We start from the raw sequence: 21,870 nt of genomic DNA on the forward strand, positions 1-21,870 counted from the left end.
GAGAGAAAGCTTGCGTAGTAAATGGGTAACAAAAAACGGTGAAGTTGTGAGGGTGTGGAACGTTAACAAGGACCACAAACAATTCAATTATTGAGAGCCGCAAGATCCTTGTGGCCCATCCCAGCCATTCAACACCTTCCCTTAAAACTAGTGGACCGGAGCCCTCCGACCCCACTCCCTCGCCGCCTCCATCGACCACACATCCCTCCTCAACCACACTCCATGCATACAAATACATTATAAATACTCTTTTTATTATCACATTTTTTCAATATTTCAATATACATCTTTTTTAATAATTATTGTGCTAATATTTAAATATTCAATATAAAAATAGAAACCTTATAAATATAGTTTTTATGCTAATTATTATAAAAATTAAAGGTGCAATTTGGTCAACAAAGCACGTGAGTAGACTAATAAGGTTGGCTCACCTAATCGTATTACAATTGTTAAGGTTTGGTGGATACGTTAAATAGCGAACTGTGGTTGCTGATATGGACAATTAACAAGCTCTTATTGATTTAATATTTTTGAATGAAACTAAAAATATAAGAATTTGTAACCTTGCATTTTGATTTGTTTTATTTGGAAGTGTATAAAAAAATATTGATATGTTTTGGTTACGATAGGAGGAGAATGTGTGCGTATGGTGTATGAAACGAGAGGACAATATTCTGTCGTGATGGGACCGGACAAGGGACGATGAAATTGGCGTAGTGGAAGTTGTGTTGGGACAATTGCTCGGTCTGAAATTGTGCACCGCACATATGCCCGCCACATTCATCACAGTTTCTCTCTCTATCTCTAACACTTCAAACTTAGTCTATGGTCGTTGTGGCGGAGCATGAACTCCAACACTTGCAATTCTCAGTCAATGGCTACATCAGCACCACACACTGATGGGTCTGGCAAGAAGGTTAGAAAGCCTTACACCATAACCAAGTCAAGGGAAAGCTGGACTGAGGAAGAACACGACAAGTTTCTCGAAGCTCTTCAACTGTTAGTCTCATTTTGTGTTCTATTTCCAATTTTATTCTCAACTCTTCAATTACTTTGGCAGCCTTTGCTTAAAGTCCCTGTAAAATTGTCTGACGTGTTAATGATGTTGTAGATGTAGCATCTATGGTTTTAATTGCATGAAGTAATCTGCAATTCAATTAGTTACATGATCTTGTGGATTGTTCAGATTTGACAGGGATTGGAAGAAAATTGAAGATTTTGTAGGTTCTAAAACAGTTATTCAGGTTAGGAGAGTGGTTTTTGGTTGTGTTTGTATTCTATTCAGGCATTGTTTGTGACTAACTAGTAACTTTTCCAGATTCGAAGCCATGCTCAAAAATACTTCTTGAAAGTTCAGAAGAATGGGACAATAGCGCATGTGCCTCCTCCTCGTCCTAAGCGCAAAGCTGCTCATCCTTACCCACAAAAGGCATCAAAAAATGGTTTGCTTCTATTTGAGATGGTGATATTCTGTGTCCCTAAAAGTACAATATTTCATGCATCCCTGACATGCTAATTTCTGGGTTTTCCAGTTTTGGTGCCAATTCCAGCTTCCATTGGTTATCCTTCTTCGACAAATACACTTGCACCTGGCTATGCCACATGGGATGAGACTTCCCTGCTTATGAATGCTGGATCTGGTAAATCCATGACATGTCAGGATGAACTCAACAAGCTTCATGGAAATGAAGGCATGCATACTTCTTTTTATAGCTGTTTGTTTGAATTTTGAAGTCAATAGTCTTTACTGTACTAAATGGAACTGTCCACCACTTATTATGTTATATGACGTTACTGATTCAGCTGATATTGGATCAAAGGGGATAACACAGATTACCAACAGTGGTCTTAGTGGTGTTGATAACTCTACCAGAACGCTACCGGCTTCTGAGATACCAAAGCAAGGGAAACAAGCTCCTATGCTTCATGGTAATCTGATATTTTGTTTTTTATTTTGCATTCATTTTCAGGTTGAATATAGTAACAGATGGTTATTTGTAATTTTGACCTTATTTCTCAGGTTTGCCAGACTTTGCTGAAGTTTACAGTTTCATAGGGAGTGTTTTTGATCCAGATACAAACGATCATGTCCAGAAGCTGAAGGAAATGGATCCTATAAATTTTGAAACTGTGAGTGGAATATTTGAATGAAACTTATCATCATTTAATACGATATACAACCCCTCCCTTCTGATAGAAGTAGTTTCAGTGGTAAAACTTTAGCAGTATAATTAGACAGGTATTCATTCACTTAAAAAACAATCAAAACATAACTTCCAGGATGCATCTCAATTTTATTATGAACAACTGTTCTTCCTCTCAAAGAAGAATTAGGAAGTTTGATGAGGCCATTTGAGGAACATAATTTTTATGTGCTCATGATAGCATAAAATGATATAGCCTTTCTGTTTGACTATTCTACTTGAGGTGTGTTGATCCTTTTGGTTCAGAATAAGGTCAGTAAACCAATTGCCTAGGGAAGAAATCCTATGATAGTATTTTGAATCATTGAGTCAAAGCATGATTTGAAAGGAAAAAATAAACGTGAGAAGAACCTTGTTGCTGGAATTTGACTGTTCTGAATGTCTTCCAAGACATGTCAAAATTTTCCTTTAAATTAAAATTTACTGTAAGAAAATATAAAATCATTTATTTTCCTTCCCCTATCAGCTTAAGTTTCGGGATAGTTGGTTCATAATATGGTATTGGCACTTCTAGGACCAAATGGTGTGAAATTCGGTCCTTGCCACCCTCATTCGTCTAGCAAAAGATTGAATTTAAATTAAGGTTAGGTGAGCTCGTCCATTGTGCACACTTTAAGCTCAAGGGGATCTTGCATGAGGGGGTTCGTATTTTCACCTGATATCTTAAGCTCGAGATAATTGGTTCATGACATTTACCTTTTCTTTAACTGTGAGTGAACCAAGCAAGTTGTTGTTGTCAGGTATAGCTAGGTTCCCACGATAAAAGTTGTGGTCAATATAAACTTCCAAGTTACAATAATGGCATAAGTAATGCTGCTTGCCTTTTATGATTCCTTTTCGTTGTGAAGTAAGGAACATTGTACTATAGTGAAATATAAGACCGATTGCTCCATTCCTTTATAGTTCGAAATAGTTTGCCTCAATAAGGCTGAGTATGTTATTTTATTTAAGTGTATTGGGGCAAGATAAGGTGACATGATATAGCTAATCAAAATGTCATGGGAGATGCCTATATTCGGCTGTTGATTTTTCTCTGCTGGAAAGCTGTGTATAAAGTTTGTTAAAGCTATATTATATGTTTACACTAAAGGATGGCTTCTATGCATCTAACCAGAAATGCTGTTAGTCCAAATTGACATTTAATGAGCTTTTAAATCTCGTTGCCAACATAATGATCAACATACAATAACATGTGAGCTTAATATCATAGTTTTCTAGTTCATGACTTCTGATATATGCCTGGAATGGTACGAGTTTATGAATGGAAATGTGAATACCATTTTCTCAAAAGACCCAAAACATATTACATTTCCTGAGCTTTCTTTACTCGTCTGTCTTCACAAAGGGAGTAGTTACAATTTCTTTCACCCATATAATGGCCTTATTCTTCCTCAGCTCATATTCCCTTATCTTCCCTCTTTCTGCCACCAGAAAAGCAAAATGAGGCAAAAAGGGACTAATGAGTAAACAAACTTTTTTATTTTTCAATTTGTGGTTTCTGACTTGTGTATATTTGGTGTTCTTCTGCAGGTTTTGTTGTTAATGAGAAACCTCACAGTCAACTTGTCTAGCCCCGACTTTGAGCCCATTGTAAGTTTCAATATCAATCCCCAATGACGATTATATAGTTTTTGCCACATATTTGCAGGAAAAAAGTTATTCTATTTTAAAAAGAAAAGTAGTTGTATTCTTTTCAAGTATTATTTAGTTTGAATTAAATGATCTGCACTATCATGTAATCTGATTAATCTCATCTAGTTACTGTGGTTCATAGAGGTAAAATGCCAAATCCACAGATATCATTCTGATTTTGCTATATGTAGGGTGAAGTACAACCCCGTCTTCTTGAAGTTTTGCGTTTCTGAACAAATTGAAAGAGCATTATTAATCCTGTTAGAAGTATGATATAAGATAATTCACGTGTCCTTCACCTAACAGCTTTAGCTTTTGGGATTGCTGGTTCATGACATTGTATCTATAGCTCTTTTGCTGCCCCCATTCTTTCAATATTAAAGTTTAATTATAGACCAATGTATTGTATACACTTCTAGCCCAAACGACTCTTGTATGGGGGGCATGTGTTAGAAATATTATATAAAACCCTTTATGTTTTCACTAAACCGCTTAAGCTTTTGGGATTGCTGGTACAGACTACAGACAATTCCTTGCTTGTGAATCTTAATCTTCATGGTTATGCACAATTTGTTGTCATTATCACTACGCAACTTGTAACTCAAAATACTAACTTTCTTACTACAATAGATAAGCCCAAACAGGAATACGTTCAAAGGTGGTCCTCCCTCCTTGGCTCCTTCTGTAAGAAGTTTTCACTTTTCAATGACGTGCTAGGATTACCATATTATAGTTATTGGCGCATTGATTTTTGAATAGCTCCCAATTACTTGATAAATTCAAGTAGTTGTTATATTAATATTTGTGAATTAATTTCATGAGTTGTTTAGACTGCTAACACTGCACAATAAAATGAGTTTTTATTGAAAATACCTACAAATTAAGAGCATCTGTTCAGATTTCATAAAATTATGAGACACTTGTCTTTTAAATTACAATTTTTTATTTAAATATATTAACTTTTGCAATAGGTTCCCTAATCCCAAATAAGCTGAAAATAAGCCTTCCAGACAAGGCCTAAACACCCTTCTTCAGAAAACCAAAAAATATGACGAGCTTCACCTGAAGTTAATATATTTCAAAAATATAAATGCACCTATCACAATATCTGTCTGTTGAAGACAGTGATTGTCCTATGTTACTAACAGGATTAAAATAATGCAACAACATCAAACTTCACCTCAGTTTCTTGACCCTCCGTTAATGACTACTGAATGCCTATCTCTTTGCTTCATTCTTGGATAAAGAAACTAAGGCAGAATAAAGAGTTAGTGATGCTTATTCATTCTCATGAACTTGTTTTGATGAATGAAAATGGTTAAAACTGATTTTTAAATAGGGGATATGAGATCTGACTAGTGTACCTTTATTTTTTTTGTTCAGAAGAAGGTATTGTCAACATATGATGTCAATAACATGGCAGTAGGTGTTGCAGCAGGAATTGATATCAAGAAGCGGACAAATAATCTATCATGTTAAACTACTTAACCCTGGCAATTTGTTCATTTGGTATGACTTTTCTGCTTCTCATATTCCTTTTTCTTTATTATGTAGTTTTCTTTTGTTTTCATATCTGTTTTTATTTAACATCTCATTCTACAGTTAGGTAGGTCAAATTTGGATGGAAGACTGAGGTTTTACTCGGCCAGAAGTAAGGCATGGGAGTATTATCTTGCACTTGCTGTAAAAGCTTGTAAATGTGACTGTAGTCCTTTGTAGCCACAGCCAGAATAGTATATGTTAGAAAGCTGAAAAACAAAACATATTTTTCAGCTGGTTCTATGGTCCATAACAATTGTTGTATTGCAGTGATTTTCTTAGCTCTTTTAGAGATATTGCCTTTGACTAGACCCATAGGTTTATATTATGAGATAATTTTTAATGGTACAGATGTATCAAAATATTAGAAAAATAGGGAGGGGGTAACTATTGTCTATTTGTCAACGTGGCTTTTTGTAGCCAAACATGTGTATGTAAAGTCACACTTTGACACACTTCATTTTCGTGTTTCAGTTTTGTGAGTCTTTGTTTGCCGGTTGAATGGCTCTCTTCATTAGATTAGTTTTTGGTAGGATCATTTTCAATGTAAAGGGCATCTCTCAATTTTTTTCTAAATACTAATATTTTCTTACTGAATCAAATCCAAATAGAATTGACCTCATTTTTTTTTCTCTTTTGGATTGCAACATCAATTTAGCAAGTAATATCTTATCAATAAGTCATTCATTCCAACAAGCAGTAGTGATTTGGGTTTAGATCAGGATACAAGAGCATGCTATAGGCAAAAATTATTTATATTAAAAATTGAATATAATATATATTAATTTAGCTTATTGGTACATTATTTTTAATCCGATTAATTTTCTTAATGATGAAATTCGTTTGGTTATTTTGAATTTATTGATCTCAATATTTTTGTCATAACACCGGCGTCGAAGGATTTTTCTTTTATCATGTGAAATACCTTAAACAGTGGAGTGTGTACAATTTATTCATTTAACAGGTTTACCACGATTTACAAATATGATTTTGTGTGTGTTAGGCAGGATGAATTTTTCTTCGTTAATTCCTCATTAAACTTTTTTTTGGGTAAACCATTTATTACACTAGTTTAAGTCCTTTTTCTTTTTCTACATATTTAAATATTGTTTTAACTAGTTGACATCCTCTCAAAACATACTTTTACTAGTGACATTTTTGCATTAAATAAAGTTACCACTTTATCTTTGTGCGGCTTCAATTTAAACCTGCCCTTTAAAGAAACAAGCGTTGATTAGGGGTAGGATTAGAAGTGTCATATGCTGATCCCCCCCCTTCTTTTGTGACATGAAAATTGCTATTTGCACCCTCTTTTATTTAAATTAATTTCTTTTTGTTATTTTCAAAATTATTAAATACATTTTCAAAAAAATTCTAAAAACTATTTACGAATCACTTCTAAAATTTTATTTTCAAAATATGCTGAAAAAACTTTAAAACATTTATAGAAAAACAAAAAAAAAATGGTACAACTAACAAATAAAAGTGATTCAAAACGGATATTCTCCACCTCCAAAAAAAAACCACTTCAAAATAATTTTTATGAATAATTAAAGAATTCTTTTTGTCAAAAAATAATCAAATAGTCCAACCTGGGAAAATAACCCCCTCCCCTATGAAAAGACTAAGCCCATAAATCTCGGGCTAAAGTACAAATTCAAGCCCAAATAAACACAGGCCCGAAAGGTAGAAAACCCTAAAAGGTGCAGCTCTGACAACTGCTAATTTGAGGGGCAGTATAAATTCATCGCTTCACACAATCACACTCTTATCACACAGCCAAAAACCCTAGGTAGATCCCTCCCTCACTCTCCAGCAATGGCCGCAGCAGCACGACCCCTCGTCACCGTGCAAAACCTAGAGGGTGACATGGCCACCGACGCCGCCGCCACTGTCCCAATCCCCGACGTCATGAGGGCCTCAATCCGCCCCGACATCGTCAACTTCGTCCACTCCAACATCTCCAAAAACTCCCGCCAACCTTACGCCGTCAGCCGCCGCGCTGGACACCAAACCTCCGCTGAATCCTGGGGAACCGGGCGTGCCGTCTCCCGTATCCCCCGTGTTCCCGGTGGCGGAACTCACCGCGCCGGCCAGGGAGCCTTCGGCAACATGTGCCGCGGAGGTCGCATGTTCGCCCCGACCAAGATCTGGCGCCGCTGGCACCGCAAGATCAACGTCAATCAAAAACGCTACGCCGTGGTCTCCGCTATCGCCGCCTCCGCTATCCCCTCCCTCGTCCTCGCACGCGGCCACCGCATCGAGTCCGTCCCTGAACTTCCCCTCGTCGTTAGCGACTCTGCCGAAGCCGTTGAGAAAACTAAGGAAGCCATCAAAGTTCTGAAACAGATCGGAGCCTTCCCTGATGCCGAGAAAGCGAAGGACAGTCACGGCATTCGCCCCGGTAAAGGTAAAATGCGTAACCGTAGGTACATTTCCCGTAAGGGTCCTCTCGTCGTTTACGGAACGGAAGGAGCTAAGGCCGTTAAGGCTTTCCGTAACGTCCCTGGCGTTGAGGTTGCCAACGTGGAGAGGCTTAACCTTCTTAAGCTTGCTCCTGGTGGACACCTTGGAAGGTTCGTGATTTGGACCAAGTCTGCTATAGAGAAACTGGACTCTATTTATGGGTCGTTTGATAAGGCCTCTGAGAAGAAGAAGGGGTATCTACTTCCCAGGCCCAAGATGGTTAATTCTGACCTTGCTAGGATCATTAACTCTGATGAGGTTCAGTCCGTTGTGAGGCCCATTAAGAAGGATGTGAAGAGGGCAACTCTTAAGAAGAACCCCCTTAAGAACCTTAATGCTATGCTTAAGCTCAATCCTTATGCTAAGGCTGCTAAGAGGATGGCGCTTCTCGCTGAGGCCCAGCGTGTCAAGGCTAAGAAGGAGAAGCTCGATAAGAAGAGGAAGATTGTCTCCAAGGTAAATGTTTGGAACTTTGTTTTAAAGTCAATTTATGCATTTTTTCGGGTTGTTTTGTTTGCTTATTGATTATTATAGTTTCATTTTTCTGTGTTTTTTTGGGTTTATTTTGTTTTTGTCTGCTTGATCTTGATATTCTTTCTAAGAAGGGAGTGTGGGGTAATTGCAATTTAGTTTGAATTGGATTTTTTGGTGTTTGTAGTTACCCTGTTGCTCATTTAATTCATTCATTTATATGGTTTTATCGTGCTTGTTGATGTTGATATTGTAATATTGTGCCAATGCATGCATGTCTTCGTAGACAATTTTCAGTTTATCTACTGTGAATTATTGTGCATAATCTTCAGTTGATTTAATGCACCTGGTGTTGCAATATTTTTTTTTAATTAACAAATTACCAAATGGGCTGATTGTTCTTTTATTTTGTATATTATGATATTTCTTGTCATACTGCTAGTTACATATAGTTTTTTATAATAAGCTTTCTCTTTGAATTCTGTACTAGGGGAAAGTTTCAATATCGTTTCAATTGTGCTAATTTCAGCTGCATTGGAATTCTACTATTATAACTATACGTGTCATGTGAAATTGTCAATAATTTACTAGTCAGAGGCATTTAATTTCTCTATCATATTATGTAATGTGTTTTGGATATACTTAATTGTTCAGTAAGTTAATCATTTTGAGAGCTTCTTATGAACTTTCATTACGCCTTTGACCCTATAGGCATTACATGTGAACTATGTTCATTGTATTGTAAATTTTATTAGTTTGCTACATATTGTTCATAATTTCAAATTGACATTATTTTGCCTCGTTCATTTCAGGAGGAAGCTTCTGCCATCAAGGCTGCAGGAAAAGCATGGTATCACACAATGGTGTCAGATTCTGATTACACAGAATTTGACAACTTTTCTAAGTGGTTGGGTGTTTCACAGTGAAGTCTTTCATTTATATTCTCGTATTAGATTTTTGTTTTGTATGCTTATCTGAACTAAATATTTTTGGCTTTTTTGTTTTTGCTGGTTAACGTTATCATAATATCATGAGACTATATGGAAATTTTGTTTGTTGGATTTTAGTGCAAATTCTGCTTGTCTTACGTTTAGCAGCTACATTTATACTTCTGTTTTCTTAAAAAAATTATAATCCAGTTGTATGTTACTTTTTTATGTCAAAGTCTTTAAATTCTCTTTATTCGTGGAGAATTGAACGGGATTTATAACCTATGTTGTTTAATCTGTAACAACGATCGGGTTAATACAACAAGTTAATAGAAAATTGTATCCTTAAGTCCGTGGAGGAGTTCACAGAGTAAGTCCGTCTAGTTTCAGTTGCCCTTCCCTCTCTCATCCAGCAAATGATTAAGGTTTATAGAGCATCTTGTCAGATAATACGCTAGAAGTAGGTGCTCTATCTCTCGGTGTCATCTTTGTTTTGCTTGCAACCTCTGCTAATCACTATAGTCAAAGATGTCAACGAGAGAATGTTAAATTCAAGCAAGAGCTATAAAATTCATTCGAACGACTGAAATGAAATTAATGTAATTATTTGAATCTGGTACTATTTAAAATTGCTTGAATGTTAATGTTTTAAATTTAATGGATTAATATCCGTGGCATTCGTTATTAGTGATATAGTAACCCAATTAATCCCCTGGGTTCAGATGTCCTTATAGCAATCACCAGAAAGTTTTTTTTTCAAAGCTAGTATCAAGAAAAGTAGAAACAAAACGAAGTAGGGTAACGAGGGGAACGGTTCCTGAACGTTAACATTGTAGTTTAACTGTGATCTGTAAATGCACTAAAAATTCTTCCATATTGACTCAAGCCAATCTCACTGCGGCGTCGTGATTTTTGCAATCATTAGTGGTGCTACAATTTTGTCAAGTTAACATACTGCATTCGCTGAATTTTGATTGTGTATTTTGGATTGTGGTTGGGTTATACTTTAGTTTACTCGAGTTAGCCTGTAATTTCACAATATTTTGAAATTTATAATTATTTTTAACAATTTAAACAAAGTCAAAAACTAAAGTTTCTGATATTATAATTATTTTTACAATAGTAATGTTATCTTAAATTGTTTATTTAATATGTTCATGTATTTATGAAACGGGGTTTAGGTTTTCGCTTTCTTCCGGGTAAGTCTGAGTTCTTATAACAAGAATTGAGGTTATCATCAGCCTTTGATAGGTAGTCTCTTTTAAGGAATTCTATTGGCTTGTCTTATAATTGCAGACCTCTTTAAGCCTTATCGTTGTCTTCTTTTAGCAGTTTCGGTGCCGGTTTGCGTGGGTTGGTCCCCAAGGAATTAACTAAAATCTTGGTGGAGGTAATTACTTATCATGAGGGGTATGTATGGGCCTTTCTTGGTTTTGGTCTTCTTGGGCATTGGTTGTACTGCCTGGCTTATATAACAAAAAAATCTGGTTTTAATTGATGATACTTCTGTTACTAGTTTCATACCAATTGCTTATAAAAAAATATAAGCTAACATGGCTTGTTCCAAAAAGTCCCACTCCAAAACGGAGTCGTCAAGCTTTACCATGTTTGAGGTTGGTTGAATCTCAATTTCAAAGACCAAGGGTGGTCTATTTACTTTATCGAATAATCCCAAATCCTTTTACCATGTGTGTCATCAAATCGTCTTAACTATTGAATAAAAAATATTAAATATTTTTTTTTATATCTTCAAGACAAATATACACTTTTTTTAATTAATACTTTATAAAGTAAGAAAAAAATTACTAAAAGGCCTTCACCAGTCAAGCATGGCCGCAAAATGATTGACCCCAACTCTTCCTCTTTCTCAGCAAATGAAAAACTACAGTGTTTAATGAAGTGTTCGGATTCGATACATTCGTGTCCACGTCTTATTCTCCATTGTCACTTCTTTTCTCATTTAGATACATTAATCCTACGAATGTCCATCGATAATTAGACGGTCCATTGGTCAAACATTAGCTAAACTGATGAAATCAGTTAAATCTCGAGATAACTGAATCACTTTGATCGTAATTAAATGTGAATGAATGATAGTTTAATGGATCCAATTGTCAACCCTAAGTACAATCTAGCATCCGGTGTCACATGGAAGAGCATTAGTAACAAAATTCAAATATATATTCACATATATACATTAAGTATCAGTGGATAACAGAGACCTTCAATTTCAACATAAGTAACATTCGAGACAACAAATTATTTCAGGTCCCATTAAAACGTCAAATCCATTAAGGCTTATCATCTTAGCTCCCTGTCAGTTTCGGCAGTCTGATGGCATATACTGACCCACTGCAGAGAGGGAGAGAACAAATCATTATCCTAAACTATCAAATTAAATTCAAGGAAGAATCTCCTGTATGATTAATCCAGGCTTTCACTCTGCTATATATGTTACCAAAAAAACAAATATATTATATAGTCAAAGCATCATGCACACTTACCATAATTACCTCCAAGGCAAAGATAGTTCTCCAGTTATGTAACCCATAGAAAAAGTTGACAGTTTGCAGGTTCTCCCAACCATAATGAGGAAAACACCATATTCCAGCGCTTAGCAACAAGGCTAAGCGAAAAGGGAGGCTGATACTACTGACCATTTGATGGCACAATTGTGATTGGAGTTCAAAGTAACCAAATTCCAAAACTGATTGAATCGGGTCTCAAGGTGCCTCCACTACATGGTTTTACTAAAACATAACTTTAGCCAAATCAATCTTTGACATTTCACATCGGCCATTAGCGCATTAAAGTGGAATTGAATTACAGTTGAAACAAAATCACCAACATCACTGTTGCAGTAGATCCGTGAATGAAGGTGTTTAAAACTTGATATTCTCATAACTGGGCATGAAATTACTAAATCCCACTCTCTCGTTATTCAATACTTCAGACATAGACAGGCCACTGAAATTCTTGGCATCATTCCAACTACCCCACTGGTTATTCGATGCCAGATTATTGCTACCAAACTGTTGAGAATGTAATTGTTCATAAATTGATGAACTGTTAGACTGAAATTGATTGAGAAACCTTGAAGAAATTCTATAAGCATCATTTTGGGGGGAAAACCAATTTCCAATATGATCTGGAAGTCTTAAACTCTGTGTAGGTGTGGATTGTTGCATTAACAGCTTAATTCTGGGATCATCTTCACTGGGACTAAATTGTGGAAGTGAAGTTTGCCTCATGTCAAAAGAAGCATTATTCAACCTTTCTGTCAGTATGCCCTTACCGAGGCCCAATACTGCAAGATCATTAAATTCAACATCTCCTATCCTGTCAATATTTCCAGATGGAGAAACATACTGCTGTTGCAAATGTTTCACTGGAAAAGATTTATAAGAAAATTCTCTATAAGTACAAAATGTAGCCAAGAATGGCAAACCGACAAAAACAAAAAATGGAGTAACTTTTGAACCATAAGGAAAGAGTTATACCAGAACTATCATAATCATGTTCTACTCTCCCAAACGAAAACCCTGGAGGTATTCTGCTGGACACAGAAAATCCTGGTGGGCTTGATGCATGAGCATTTGACACTGATACAAGACAACAATTAAAAACAAGCAGTAAATATCAGTTTGATAAAATTCAGTTCAATAGTGAACAAAATTAACAGCAATAAAGAATGGCATGCTAAGAAGCTCTAAATTATTTTCATTTGACAGGGAAGAAGTGAAGTATTATTTCAGGTCCTAAATCTTTTTATGATAAAACAACTAAGGGACAAAACTTATATGACTACTAAGGACCTCAGCTTTATTAAAAAATATTAGTAAAAATATTTTTAACACAAATCTCCAACTTCACACATGAAAATAGACATGGCATATATGACCCAAAAATTCATTTCCAATTGATATATATTATCAAATTTTTAAGTGTATTATAGTTTGGCCATCTTATCTCAGTAAAATAGATGTTCTTAATTGGCAAGTTTAAAAGTGAAATTCTAGCATAACACTTTTTTTCCTGATAGTAATATTGCCTGATTACAACCAAAGACATCATAAACAACACAAGTCAAATTCCAAAAGAACATACAACATATGTACCGGATTAATAATGACAGAAATAAATAAATAAAAAATAAAAAAACTAGTACAGTAGGATATACAATTATTCTTCCAATCAAACACATAAATATCCTATGAACAACAAATTACATCTACTTATATTAGATAGCACTGTCAGGGATGAGAAGCACTAAATTCATCTTAAACCCACAGCAAACTCCAGAGCTACCTAATGAGCCAATGAAGAACAAAAAAAGAGACATCCACTAAGTAGGATTGCAGACGTGCCTAAAATGCCATGTTTCTCCTATTATAAAAGATAAGCAAGAAAGATAAAGGGAAGGGGAGATCACAGAACTTTTAAGAAGACAAAGTATGAAAGGACGAACATCCAATTAATAAAACAAGCAGAATACCACAGGAAATTAATGCCAAACTAGAGAAATAGAATTTAGAAATCCAAAAATGAAATATATCAGCAAGATTTAAGGATATAAACACAAAAGTAGAAGCAATCATGACAACAGCAAAGACCAGAAAGGAAGGGACCTCTATCCCCACACTCACAAAAAGCAACACTTAAGCACATTATTAATCAGTACTCACTGGAAAAAGTAGAGGGCACAAAAGCCTGACTTCCAACAAATTTAGTTGATAGCATAGAATTGCTAGGTGAGAAAGCATGGGGGTATTTCCCATTGAGTGTATCCTTGCTTCCCAATAAACCACTTGATGCAAAGTTCTCTTCAGGATCAGGTCCAGCAGCCCTACATGATTGTTGCAAATTAGATGCCTCATTCATAAAATTGTCCTCCCTGGCAAAGGAAAACCTTGACTGATTTTTGTCTTGGACTTTCCGCAAAGTAGTTGCTTTAAAGGGTGTGTAGGGTTCATCACTTTCACCCAACAACTTAACTAGTGAATCTTCCCATGCATCTAATTCCAAAGACAAAATATTAGATATAATGTTGTTCTCTCCCATGTCTGACGCAATCTTGCTATCAAAACTTGTACCAGTATCCCCACTCTGCACTTGTTTCACAAATCCCGTCTCCAAATGTTCATTTAAAGACTCAGAAGGTTTTCCCAAATGATTCTGGTGACAAATTTGATCTTGATGCTGTGGTTGATGGCTTGATTGGTTTACATTCTGTGGTAGACAAGTTGAATGGAGCCCAGATGATGAATTATTGATGCCTTTGCTGAATTTTTGTTCATAATCTATGTTTTGTATATCATCCTCAACAATATCTTCCCAAAAAATTGGCGTGGATGAATGTTCTTTTGAATACTCATTATCTTGCTGCAAATTCTCCCCTATAGAGGAATTAATGGAATTATAAGTAAGAGGTAATCCATCTGAATCAAGAGTGGAATGTGAATCTTCTAGATGACTAGTAATGCTAACAGATGATAACCCTAAACATAAGCCATGTACATCCCTATTTGAATTAATGCTAACTGCTCTGTCAATATTGAAATCCTGTGGTCTGGAGAGCTCCAGGAAGCTTGTGCTCACTGAAGGGACTACCATATCTTGATCATTGCCCATTAAAGCTGCTAGAGATGTTTCACAATTAGACAATACAATGCCAGGAAGTTTCTGCACAGTAACTTCATTGAAAACATTTGACTCACATGTTTGAGAATTTCCACCAATATTATGCTTGTTCATCTCTGTAGGTATGAAAATACTGTTGGAATGTACACCAGAACAATTTTCAGCTTCCCCTGGTCTTGTATCAAGAATAGACTTCTCAGTGCAAGCAAATCCTGACACAAGGGCTTGTGGATCATTAGATGCCTCAACATTCCTATTGGCTAGATTACCAGAACATGATGAACTTGTATCCTGTGGAAGACTGCCAGATACACACCTAACCCTAGAACAATACACCTAAAATGTGAGCATTCACAATGGGCACAAACTAATTTGAGAATAATAACAATCAACAAACTAATTACCAGGAGTTCACCGCAGGAAGTGCTGTTGAATTGATGGCCCCAATAGCTGAACCAGCTCCTTTAATCTGGTTCTCAAATTTCTAGTTTGATAAAAGATGAGTTTAATAAAAATGTTAGTTAGCTCACTGCCTTATAAGAAAAAGATACACAAGTGAACAAATTGAAAATTGAAGTAATATATCTCCCCCAACAAACACAAACAATGGTTTCCACAAAATTGATGCGGAAGGAACACTTACATCTAAAGGACCCTTGGACATTAACTTGGTGGCTGATGACGTGTGTTTAAGATCATCTACTGGTGGAGGTAAAGCACTCCCTGAACGCCGATGCAAATTATTTGTAGCACCAATGATTTGTTGGACTCTACTCCTTTAACACCCAAAATGCGAAACAATGAAACAATAATTAAAAATAAATCTCAAGCATAAGTAGAAGATAGTGAAAATTGAGTAAGATCAAGATGTTTCTGGAAAATAGGGAGAAATCTGAATGACTGAGTTATGCAAGATATAAGACATTATGACACAGCTAATAGATGACTAGCTGGTGCGTACATAGGCAACTGTACATTCAAAAGTTAAAAATGAAGAAATGTGGCACATGAGAACCAAACATACCTAGCAAATGCTAAAACTAGTTCATCTTTTGTAAAGCTATCCTCGTGAGAACCATGATCATGTAAATATAAACAATCTCTGTTGCTGCAAGGCTGGACCAACAAATAACTTATATAGTAGCACAAAACCATAGCAATGTGTAATAAAACATTCATCGGCTTAAAGTTACTATTTTACCACATTTCTCAACCATGCATGGCAATACTTTGTGGTTCCAAAACAAGCCCTGCAAATGCAAATAGCCACCCATCATCACGTGACCGAGAAGGCCTCATGACCCAATCAAAATGGCATATCCTTACCTCAAGGATCTACCTTCTAATACAAAACAATGCACTGATTGAATACATCGAACTGCTTCAGACTCTTTTGAGTAAGTTATATACCTGAAGGTAAGAAATTTTAATTCTAGAAACACAAGTTGATATAAATGACAACAGCCTACAAGAATTGGTCTCCAAGCATATAAAGAAACATGATGACTAAAGTACTGAACCAATATTCCAATAGACACAAAAGAAAAGGAGATTTCTTATAATTCTAGAAACACAAGTTGATATATAAATGACAGCAGCCTACAAGAATTGGTCTTAAAGCATATAAAGAAACATGATGACTAAAGTACTGAACCAATATTCCAATAGACACAAAAGAAAAGGAAATGAAATGATGAGAGGGGGAGGGGACAAGAAAGATCATAATTTTCTACTTGAAACTCACAGCAGGGTAATTACATTTGAGCCATTCATAAATCATTACAACTTACACACAACAGCTGTTGTTTCCAGAATGTTGGATTATGCCATTTGCTGTTCGTGATATTGACACTTTTAAAACCTTTCCATACCTGCCAAAGTAATCCCTGCGTTGAAGTAGCTGGAGTAATCCAAAGAAAAATGTTATTAAACAAGGAAAATTTTACGATATTATATAAAAATGAAAGATGCCAAAACTCATATGGAGTATGCTTGCCATGTTCCATATTGAAGTAGCATCTAGCAACAGTTAGATGCATAACATTGAAGAACTCACTTCTTCATCTGCAAGGTTAAGAGGCAACCCAATTATGTAAACTAGATTGCGCTGAATGACCCTAACATCACTAAGATGTTTTCTTCCATCCGATGATTTAGGTTTCAATTTCTGCATTTTCTTTTTATGCTGTGAATTCATTTCAGCTACCAATCTGTTTAAAAAAGTGAAACAACTTAGTATTACCTAATGACAGCTTAATAATAAAATGTCATACAGAAATTAGACATTCCCGCCATAACCAAAACAACCTTTGACAGTTTGCAGCCATTGCCACAATGCGGTCTTTGTCATAAGGTGAACGACAGGCTGGACAACGGCCTTCATTTTCATCCTTCTGTGCCATTTCCATTATATGATGCCAACACCATACACAAATCTATGGAAAAGATAGGGGAAGAGAAAGAATGAACAAGTATGATTGATGAGGATAAGCATTATAATATATACGAACTCAGTCTCACTAATTCTTCCAACTTTTCAGCTTCACCAAATGGATTATGTATGATGCACAAATATTTGAACAAGCATCAAACCAGAGTATTCAACAATAAATTCAAAATCATAAATGAACAAAGGAAGATATTAATGTAAATAAAACCAGATAAAGGTATATAAACAAGTTTAAACCTCGTAACCACATTTGCATGGCTTCAGCTGCTGATCAGTCAGATCCATCTCCTCGGTGCATATGGGACATGATTTTTCTCCTTTGTCAGCCATGATTGTCCAGGGAATTCAGCTACACCAGAAATTAATAAAATATTAAATAACCTGCTTGAAGGAAAAACATATATATATATATATATATTCTCGTTAACAGATAGCAATTGATGCTACTCAAGAGCCACAAATTCAGCATAAGCACAAATAATGATTTTGAAAAATAATAATCATGCAATGAAAGGATTTGTGACAAGGAAAGGTTTTAGAAGGAAATCAGAATGGTGCATACCCACTGAGCTTATGTAATGATGAAATACTAAAAAATTACAAGCCATCATCTAAGGCAATTCCCGTTTTGATCAAACGTATAGTCCTCTTTTCTTTTTCGTGGGGTTGTGGTTCAAACTGGGCCAGCGGGAGGAGGAACGCCAATTATTATCATGTGGATGACCACCCAAACATTGAAACAGCATTTCATCAATTTGAAATAGCATATCACCACCGAACCCAATGTTAGTTACATTACAGAAGAACCAATTAATAAATACTAGCATGCTTCGTAATCACGAGCTAAAAACTCCACTAAATACTGCTGCCTTGTTGAGAACAGAACTGCAAATGACCAACATACTCACAATGCACCATTACAGCATTACTAGTAAAGCTCTGTGATAAGTCCTACGTATTAAAATTTTGCCACAAACTTAAAACAAGCACTAGTGACGATTCACTTAATCTCTTCTCAAAATTAAATCCATCTTCCATTCAACTAAATACGATAAATGGCAGTAACATAAGCCCAACATTTGCAAGAAATTTCAACCAAATCTAGCTCAAGCCGATGATAAAAATAGTGAAGGAAGAAAAACCCTAAGTGAAAACCATGCTTCCTTTACTTTCACTGCAACTCGGATAACACTTTATTCACACAGAAACAGTAAGTTAAACGATAGCACAATAATCATCGATAATCTCCGTAGGCTAAAATGACGAAAAGCATAAAATACAGATTACATTGTAGTTGATTCGTACCTAAGAAGAGTGTGCAGTTGAAAATGCGGCTCAATTGAAAAGCCTAACCCTAAAGAGAAGAGAGAAAAGAGCAAAATGAATGAATAAGAAGTAAAGAAAGAAGTGAAGAGATAAAGGAATGAGGATTAGGGTTTATGGCGATGAACTTACGGTGAGATCGAGGAAGAGGAAGCAGAGGCAGAGAAAAGAGATTGAGAGAGAGAAGATAAAGCACGAGAGAAGAGAAAATGAGGTGAGGACGTATTGTATGTATTCCGTACGTAAAAACCCGTATGTTGAAGCCAGCTCATTTTTTCAGTTTTATTTTCAAATAATTAATCACTGTAGTGTGCAGTAGATGGATATTGCCTCACTTAAGTAAGGATCACATACGATATTTTGGATTAGGTTAGGATAATGTTACAGTTTTTTTTTTTATAAGTTTAATTGTGTTTCTCAATTTTACAATTTAGTTCTAAAATTTTAATTTTTATATTCGGTCTCTGTATATATTTAATTATTTATATTTTTAATAAATAATTTATTAACCTTAGTTCTTAGAACTATGTTTAAATATTTATAAATATAAAATTTTATAAAAAATTAACAATTATTGTATTAAAATTATAAAAATATAATAAATATTTTTGTAATAAAATTTTATTATTATTAGTTGTTTATCCTTAAATTGAAATTAACAATTTTTTTTAATAATTAATAAAAGTATGATATGTTATTAATTTATATAAATTTAAACATATATAATATATAAACAATATATATTGTGGTTTTACTTTTTTTTAAAATATTTTACATATTATATGTATATATATATATATATATATATATATATTGGTGATATTTTTAACTTTCATTGTATTTGTATTAATGGTTGGTATAAGAAACTTAATTTAAATAATTAAAAATTTATGAAAACTAAATACAAGTAATTAAAATTAAAAAAGATTAATCTACCAAAAAAATAAAAGGATTAACTTATATATAAATTAAAACATAAATACTAAAATATGTAATTAAATATTTTTATATTTACATTTAAAAATATTAGAGATTGATCACGGCAAAAACTACCACATCTAGCATCAATGTGAGATAATTACCCAAAAAACATAATAACTCATTCGCAACACATTTTTCAGAGCTGCATTTCTTTTTACATCTTCAGCAATTAAATTTGACACATGTCAATGTCACTCTTCCATTTAAAAAAAAGTGACTTGTTTCTCATAAAAAATTTAGTTCATTTTCGAAAGATGTTGTTAACAAATAATTAATTTAATTAAAATCATCTTAATAAACTTACGAAATACTTATAAAAAACAAAAAAAATTGTTTGTTAATATAAGTTTTAAAACTAAAAACTAGAATTATTATTTAGATATTTTTGTTTTATTTTTCTGTTTCTCTTTCTATAACTAACAAATTTAACTAAAAACAATTTTAAAAATTAATTTATCAAACAAAATTTTTTTTTAAAATTTTTTTATAAAATTGTTTTAAAATATAATTTTTAAAAATTAAAAATTTAAAAAAAATCAAACTGGCCCTTAATTTATAAACCTTTAAAATAATAAAGCTCAATTTCTTCAAATAATTTGTTTAAGGCCTAACATATAAGTATTTTTACAAAATAGTATCTCCAAACACCACTACACTGAGATTTATAATATAGTTTACTGTATCTTTTTTACCTTATGTAAGGACTTCTTTGTTTTTTGAGTGCATGGGTTTGTATAAACTCTGCAAAAATGATAAACAATTATAGTACCACCCTAATAAACTTAATTGTTTCGACACAGCATGTGATGTATCACTTTAAACTTGTTTAGGTTTAACTCTTATACTTTGTGGTTTTTCAACAATATTTACTTTGATGGTGAAGCATGTAATACTACTACTAGCTGTGTCAAAGATTTTGTTATTTTTCATAAGAATGTAGGCCATGAAAGTTTAGATATCATCTTGGTTCACGAAGCTCATTGGTTTAAATTAGTTTATGTGAACTTGATGTGCAATCATTATGACTGTACTTTTGAATTATAATATCCAGCATTGAAGGCGAAGTTGAAGCATTTTTCTTTTAGCTTAAATCGACTAGCACGTTGCCAAATCTGTAGTTCTTGTATTTCTTTGACTATCAATATGAGCTAGATAACTTGATTAAATTTAATTTAGTAGATTGATTCGGAGTGAATTTGTCGAGTTTTCAAATGTTAAAACAAATTTGAAAAATCAAAATTTAAACAAATAATCATGAACAAGAGCGTTTTGGAATTAACTGATTTTAAAAACAATTATTTACCATAATTAAGGTATAATTGAACGTGGGCTAAATTAAATAAAATTAAAGTGCTGCTTATACCAACTGATTAATATTTAAAGTTAAGTTTCACAATATGGATTGTAAACACTGTGTATGAGGGATAATTTATTTAGTGAGAATGTTTTATTTTAACTTTAATATAATAACTTTAGATCAAACAACAAAAATAATAATAAATTTATTATTATTATTATTATTATTAAAATTTCATGTTTTCATGAGCTTTAAGTAAGTTACATTCGTTAAGATCATGTTCCCAATTACATCATCGTAACAAATAAGTGATTTTTCTCAAAAGAATTTTATTGTAGTGAACCAATAACCTTATTGTAGATCAACAATAACCTCTTAATTAGTTAATTATGCAAGAATCTTGGTATAATCAGATAGAACCGTTTATTGTTAAATACTACGAATGCATGGTGTTTTTTTTCTTCAAAATGCTTTTTATTTCAGTTTTTGTCCTTAAATCAACATTTTTCTCACCATATTAAAATATAAACTTACCTAACATAATTGAGTATTGTTTTGGGTTTGTTTGAATCGAAAAGGAGAGGACTAAAATTGCAAGAGTTGAAATTGAGCTTTTTATTGTTTTTTTTTTTAATATAGATTGAAATTAATAGACAAATGTGGTGTTTTTTCTCGTGAACCTAAAGCATTTCCATTCCATTTAGGTGTGAAATGCAGCTTCTACTGATATACAGAATTTATTTATTTATTTGTTTGTTTAGAAAATATAATTAATAATTTTATATTAACATAAAAAAGATACAATAAAAATTCTAAATTTTTAAAATTATATATTTTTAAGATATTTCAGATATTTATATAATACATGTCTTTTTACTCTCTTTTCCACTCGTCTAAATATGTAAAAGTAATTTTCACTTCATTTTATCTTATTTC

General features: G+C 33.8%; 3 protein-coding genes across 14 annotated transcripts; 2 read left to right on the plus strand and 1 right to left on the minus strand.

The window, feature by feature from the left end:
• Window positions 1–581: 581 nt before the first annotated feature.
• LOC113872087 (protein REVEILLE 8-like) lies at window positions 582–5,982 on the plus strand. The gene is made up of 9 exons (XM_027509339.1): window positions 582–1,002; window positions 1,190–1,247; window positions 1,322–1,445; window positions 1,536–1,694; window positions 1,807–1,932; window positions 2,024–2,133; window positions 3,738–3,797; window positions 5,223–5,348; window positions 5,442–5,982. The coding sequence occupies exons 1-8, from the start codon at window positions 848–850 to the stop codon at window positions 5,316–5,318; spliced, it is 888 nt and encodes a 295-aa protein (XP_027365140.1). The 5' UTR covers window positions 582–847; the 3' UTR covers window positions 5,319–5,348; window positions 5,442–5,982.
• Window positions 5,983–7,112: 1,130 nt separating this feature from the next.
• Window positions 7,113–9,494, plus strand: LOC113872010 (60S ribosomal protein L4). Of its 2 annotated transcripts, none has more exons than XM_027509160.1 (2): window positions 7,113–8,300; window positions 9,128–9,494. In XM_027509160.1, exons 1-2 carry the CDS (start codon window positions 7,197–7,199, stop codon window positions 9,239–9,241), a joined length of 1,218 nt encoding a protein of 405 aa, XP_027364961.1. In that variant the 5' UTR covers window positions 7,113–7,196; the 3' UTR covers window positions 9,242–9,494. The 2 variants fall into 2 exon arrangements, with proteins under 2 accessions (XP_027364961.1, XP_027364963.1); XM_027509162.1 differs by having other exon boundaries at window positions 7,128–8,300; window positions 9,131–9,383.
• Window positions 9,495–11,268: 1,774 nt separating this feature from the next.
• LOC113872007 lies at window positions 11,269–18,912 on the minus strand. Of its 11 annotated transcripts, XR_003505825.1 has the most exons (17): window positions 18,789–18,817; window positions 18,639–18,687; window positions 17,896–18,011; window positions 17,571–17,682; window positions 17,192–17,319; window positions 16,941–17,094; window positions 16,675–16,784; window positions 16,211–16,294; window positions 16,086–16,134; window positions 15,909–16,000; window positions 15,528–15,660; window positions 15,289–15,368; window positions 14,962–15,206; window positions 13,930–14,880; window positions 12,745–12,846; window positions 11,749–12,632; window positions 11,404–11,596 (listed from the first exon to the last, which is right to left on the minus strand). XR_003505825.1 is itself a non-coding variant. In XM_027509158.1 (13 exons), the coding sequence occupies exons 1-13, from the start codon at window positions 17,661–17,663 to the stop codon at window positions 12,127–12,129; spliced, it is 2,727 nt and encodes a 908-aa protein (XP_027364959.1). In that variant the 3' UTR covers window positions 11,329–12,126. The 11 variants fall into 11 exon arrangements, 2 of the variants coding, with proteins under 2 accessions (XP_027364959.1, XP_027364958.1); XR_003505824.1 differs by lacking the exon at window positions 17,896–18,011 and having other exon boundaries at window positions 11,269–11,596; window positions 18,789–18,912; XR_003505826.1 differs by lacking the exon at window positions 17,896–18,011 and having other exon boundaries at window positions 11,295–11,596; window positions 13,930–14,883; window positions 17,192–17,682; window positions 18,789–18,872.
• Window positions 18,913–21,870: the final 2,958 nt, after the last annotated feature.

This window comes from Abrus precatorius, unplaced genomic scaffold (assembly GCF_003935025.1).
Source record: "Abrus precatorius isolate BTA unplaced genomic scaffold, Abrus_2018 Scaffold7, whole genome shotgun sequence".
Taxonomy (NCBI): Eukaryota; Viridiplantae; Streptophyta; class Magnoliopsida; order Fabales; family Fabaceae; genus Abrus; species Abrus precatorius.

Excerpts from the sequence above, each read along its gene's own strand:
- LOC113872010 (XM_027509160.1), top strand. The coding sequence starts at position 7,197 with ATGGCCGCAGCAGCACGACCCCTCGTCACCGTGCAAAACCTAGAGGGT. Across the intron at positions 8,301-9,127 it reads AGAGGAAGATTGTCTCCAAG|GAGGAAGCTTCTGCCATCAA; the intron begins GTAAATGTTTGG and ends CGTTCATTTCAG.
- LOC113872007 (XM_027509157.1), bottom strand. The coding sequence starts at position 17,663 with ATGGCTGACAAAGGAGAAAAATCATGTCCCATATGCACCGAGGAGATG. Across the intron at positions 17,320-17,570 it reads CATGCAAATGTGGTTACGAG|ATTTGTGTATGGTGTTGGCA; the intron begins GTTTAAACTTGT and ends TCTTTTCCATAG. Across the intron at positions 15,207-15,288 it reads CTTCCTGCGGTGAACTCCTG|GGTTAGGTGTGTATCTGGCA; the intron begins GTAATTAGTTTG and ends GTATTGTTCTAG.
- LOC113872087 (XM_027509339.1), top strand. The coding sequence starts at position 848 with ATGAACTCCAACACTTGCAATTCTCAGTCAATGGCTACATCAGCACCA. Across the intron at positions 1,933-2,023 it reads ACAAGCTCCTATGCTTCATG|GTTTGCCAGACTTTGCTGAA; the intron begins GTAATCTGATAT and ends CTTATTTCTCAG. Across the intron at positions 2,134-3,737 it reads ATCCTATAAATTTTGAAACT|GTTTTGTTGTTAATGAGAAA; the intron begins GTGAGTGGAATA and ends GTTCTTCTGCAG.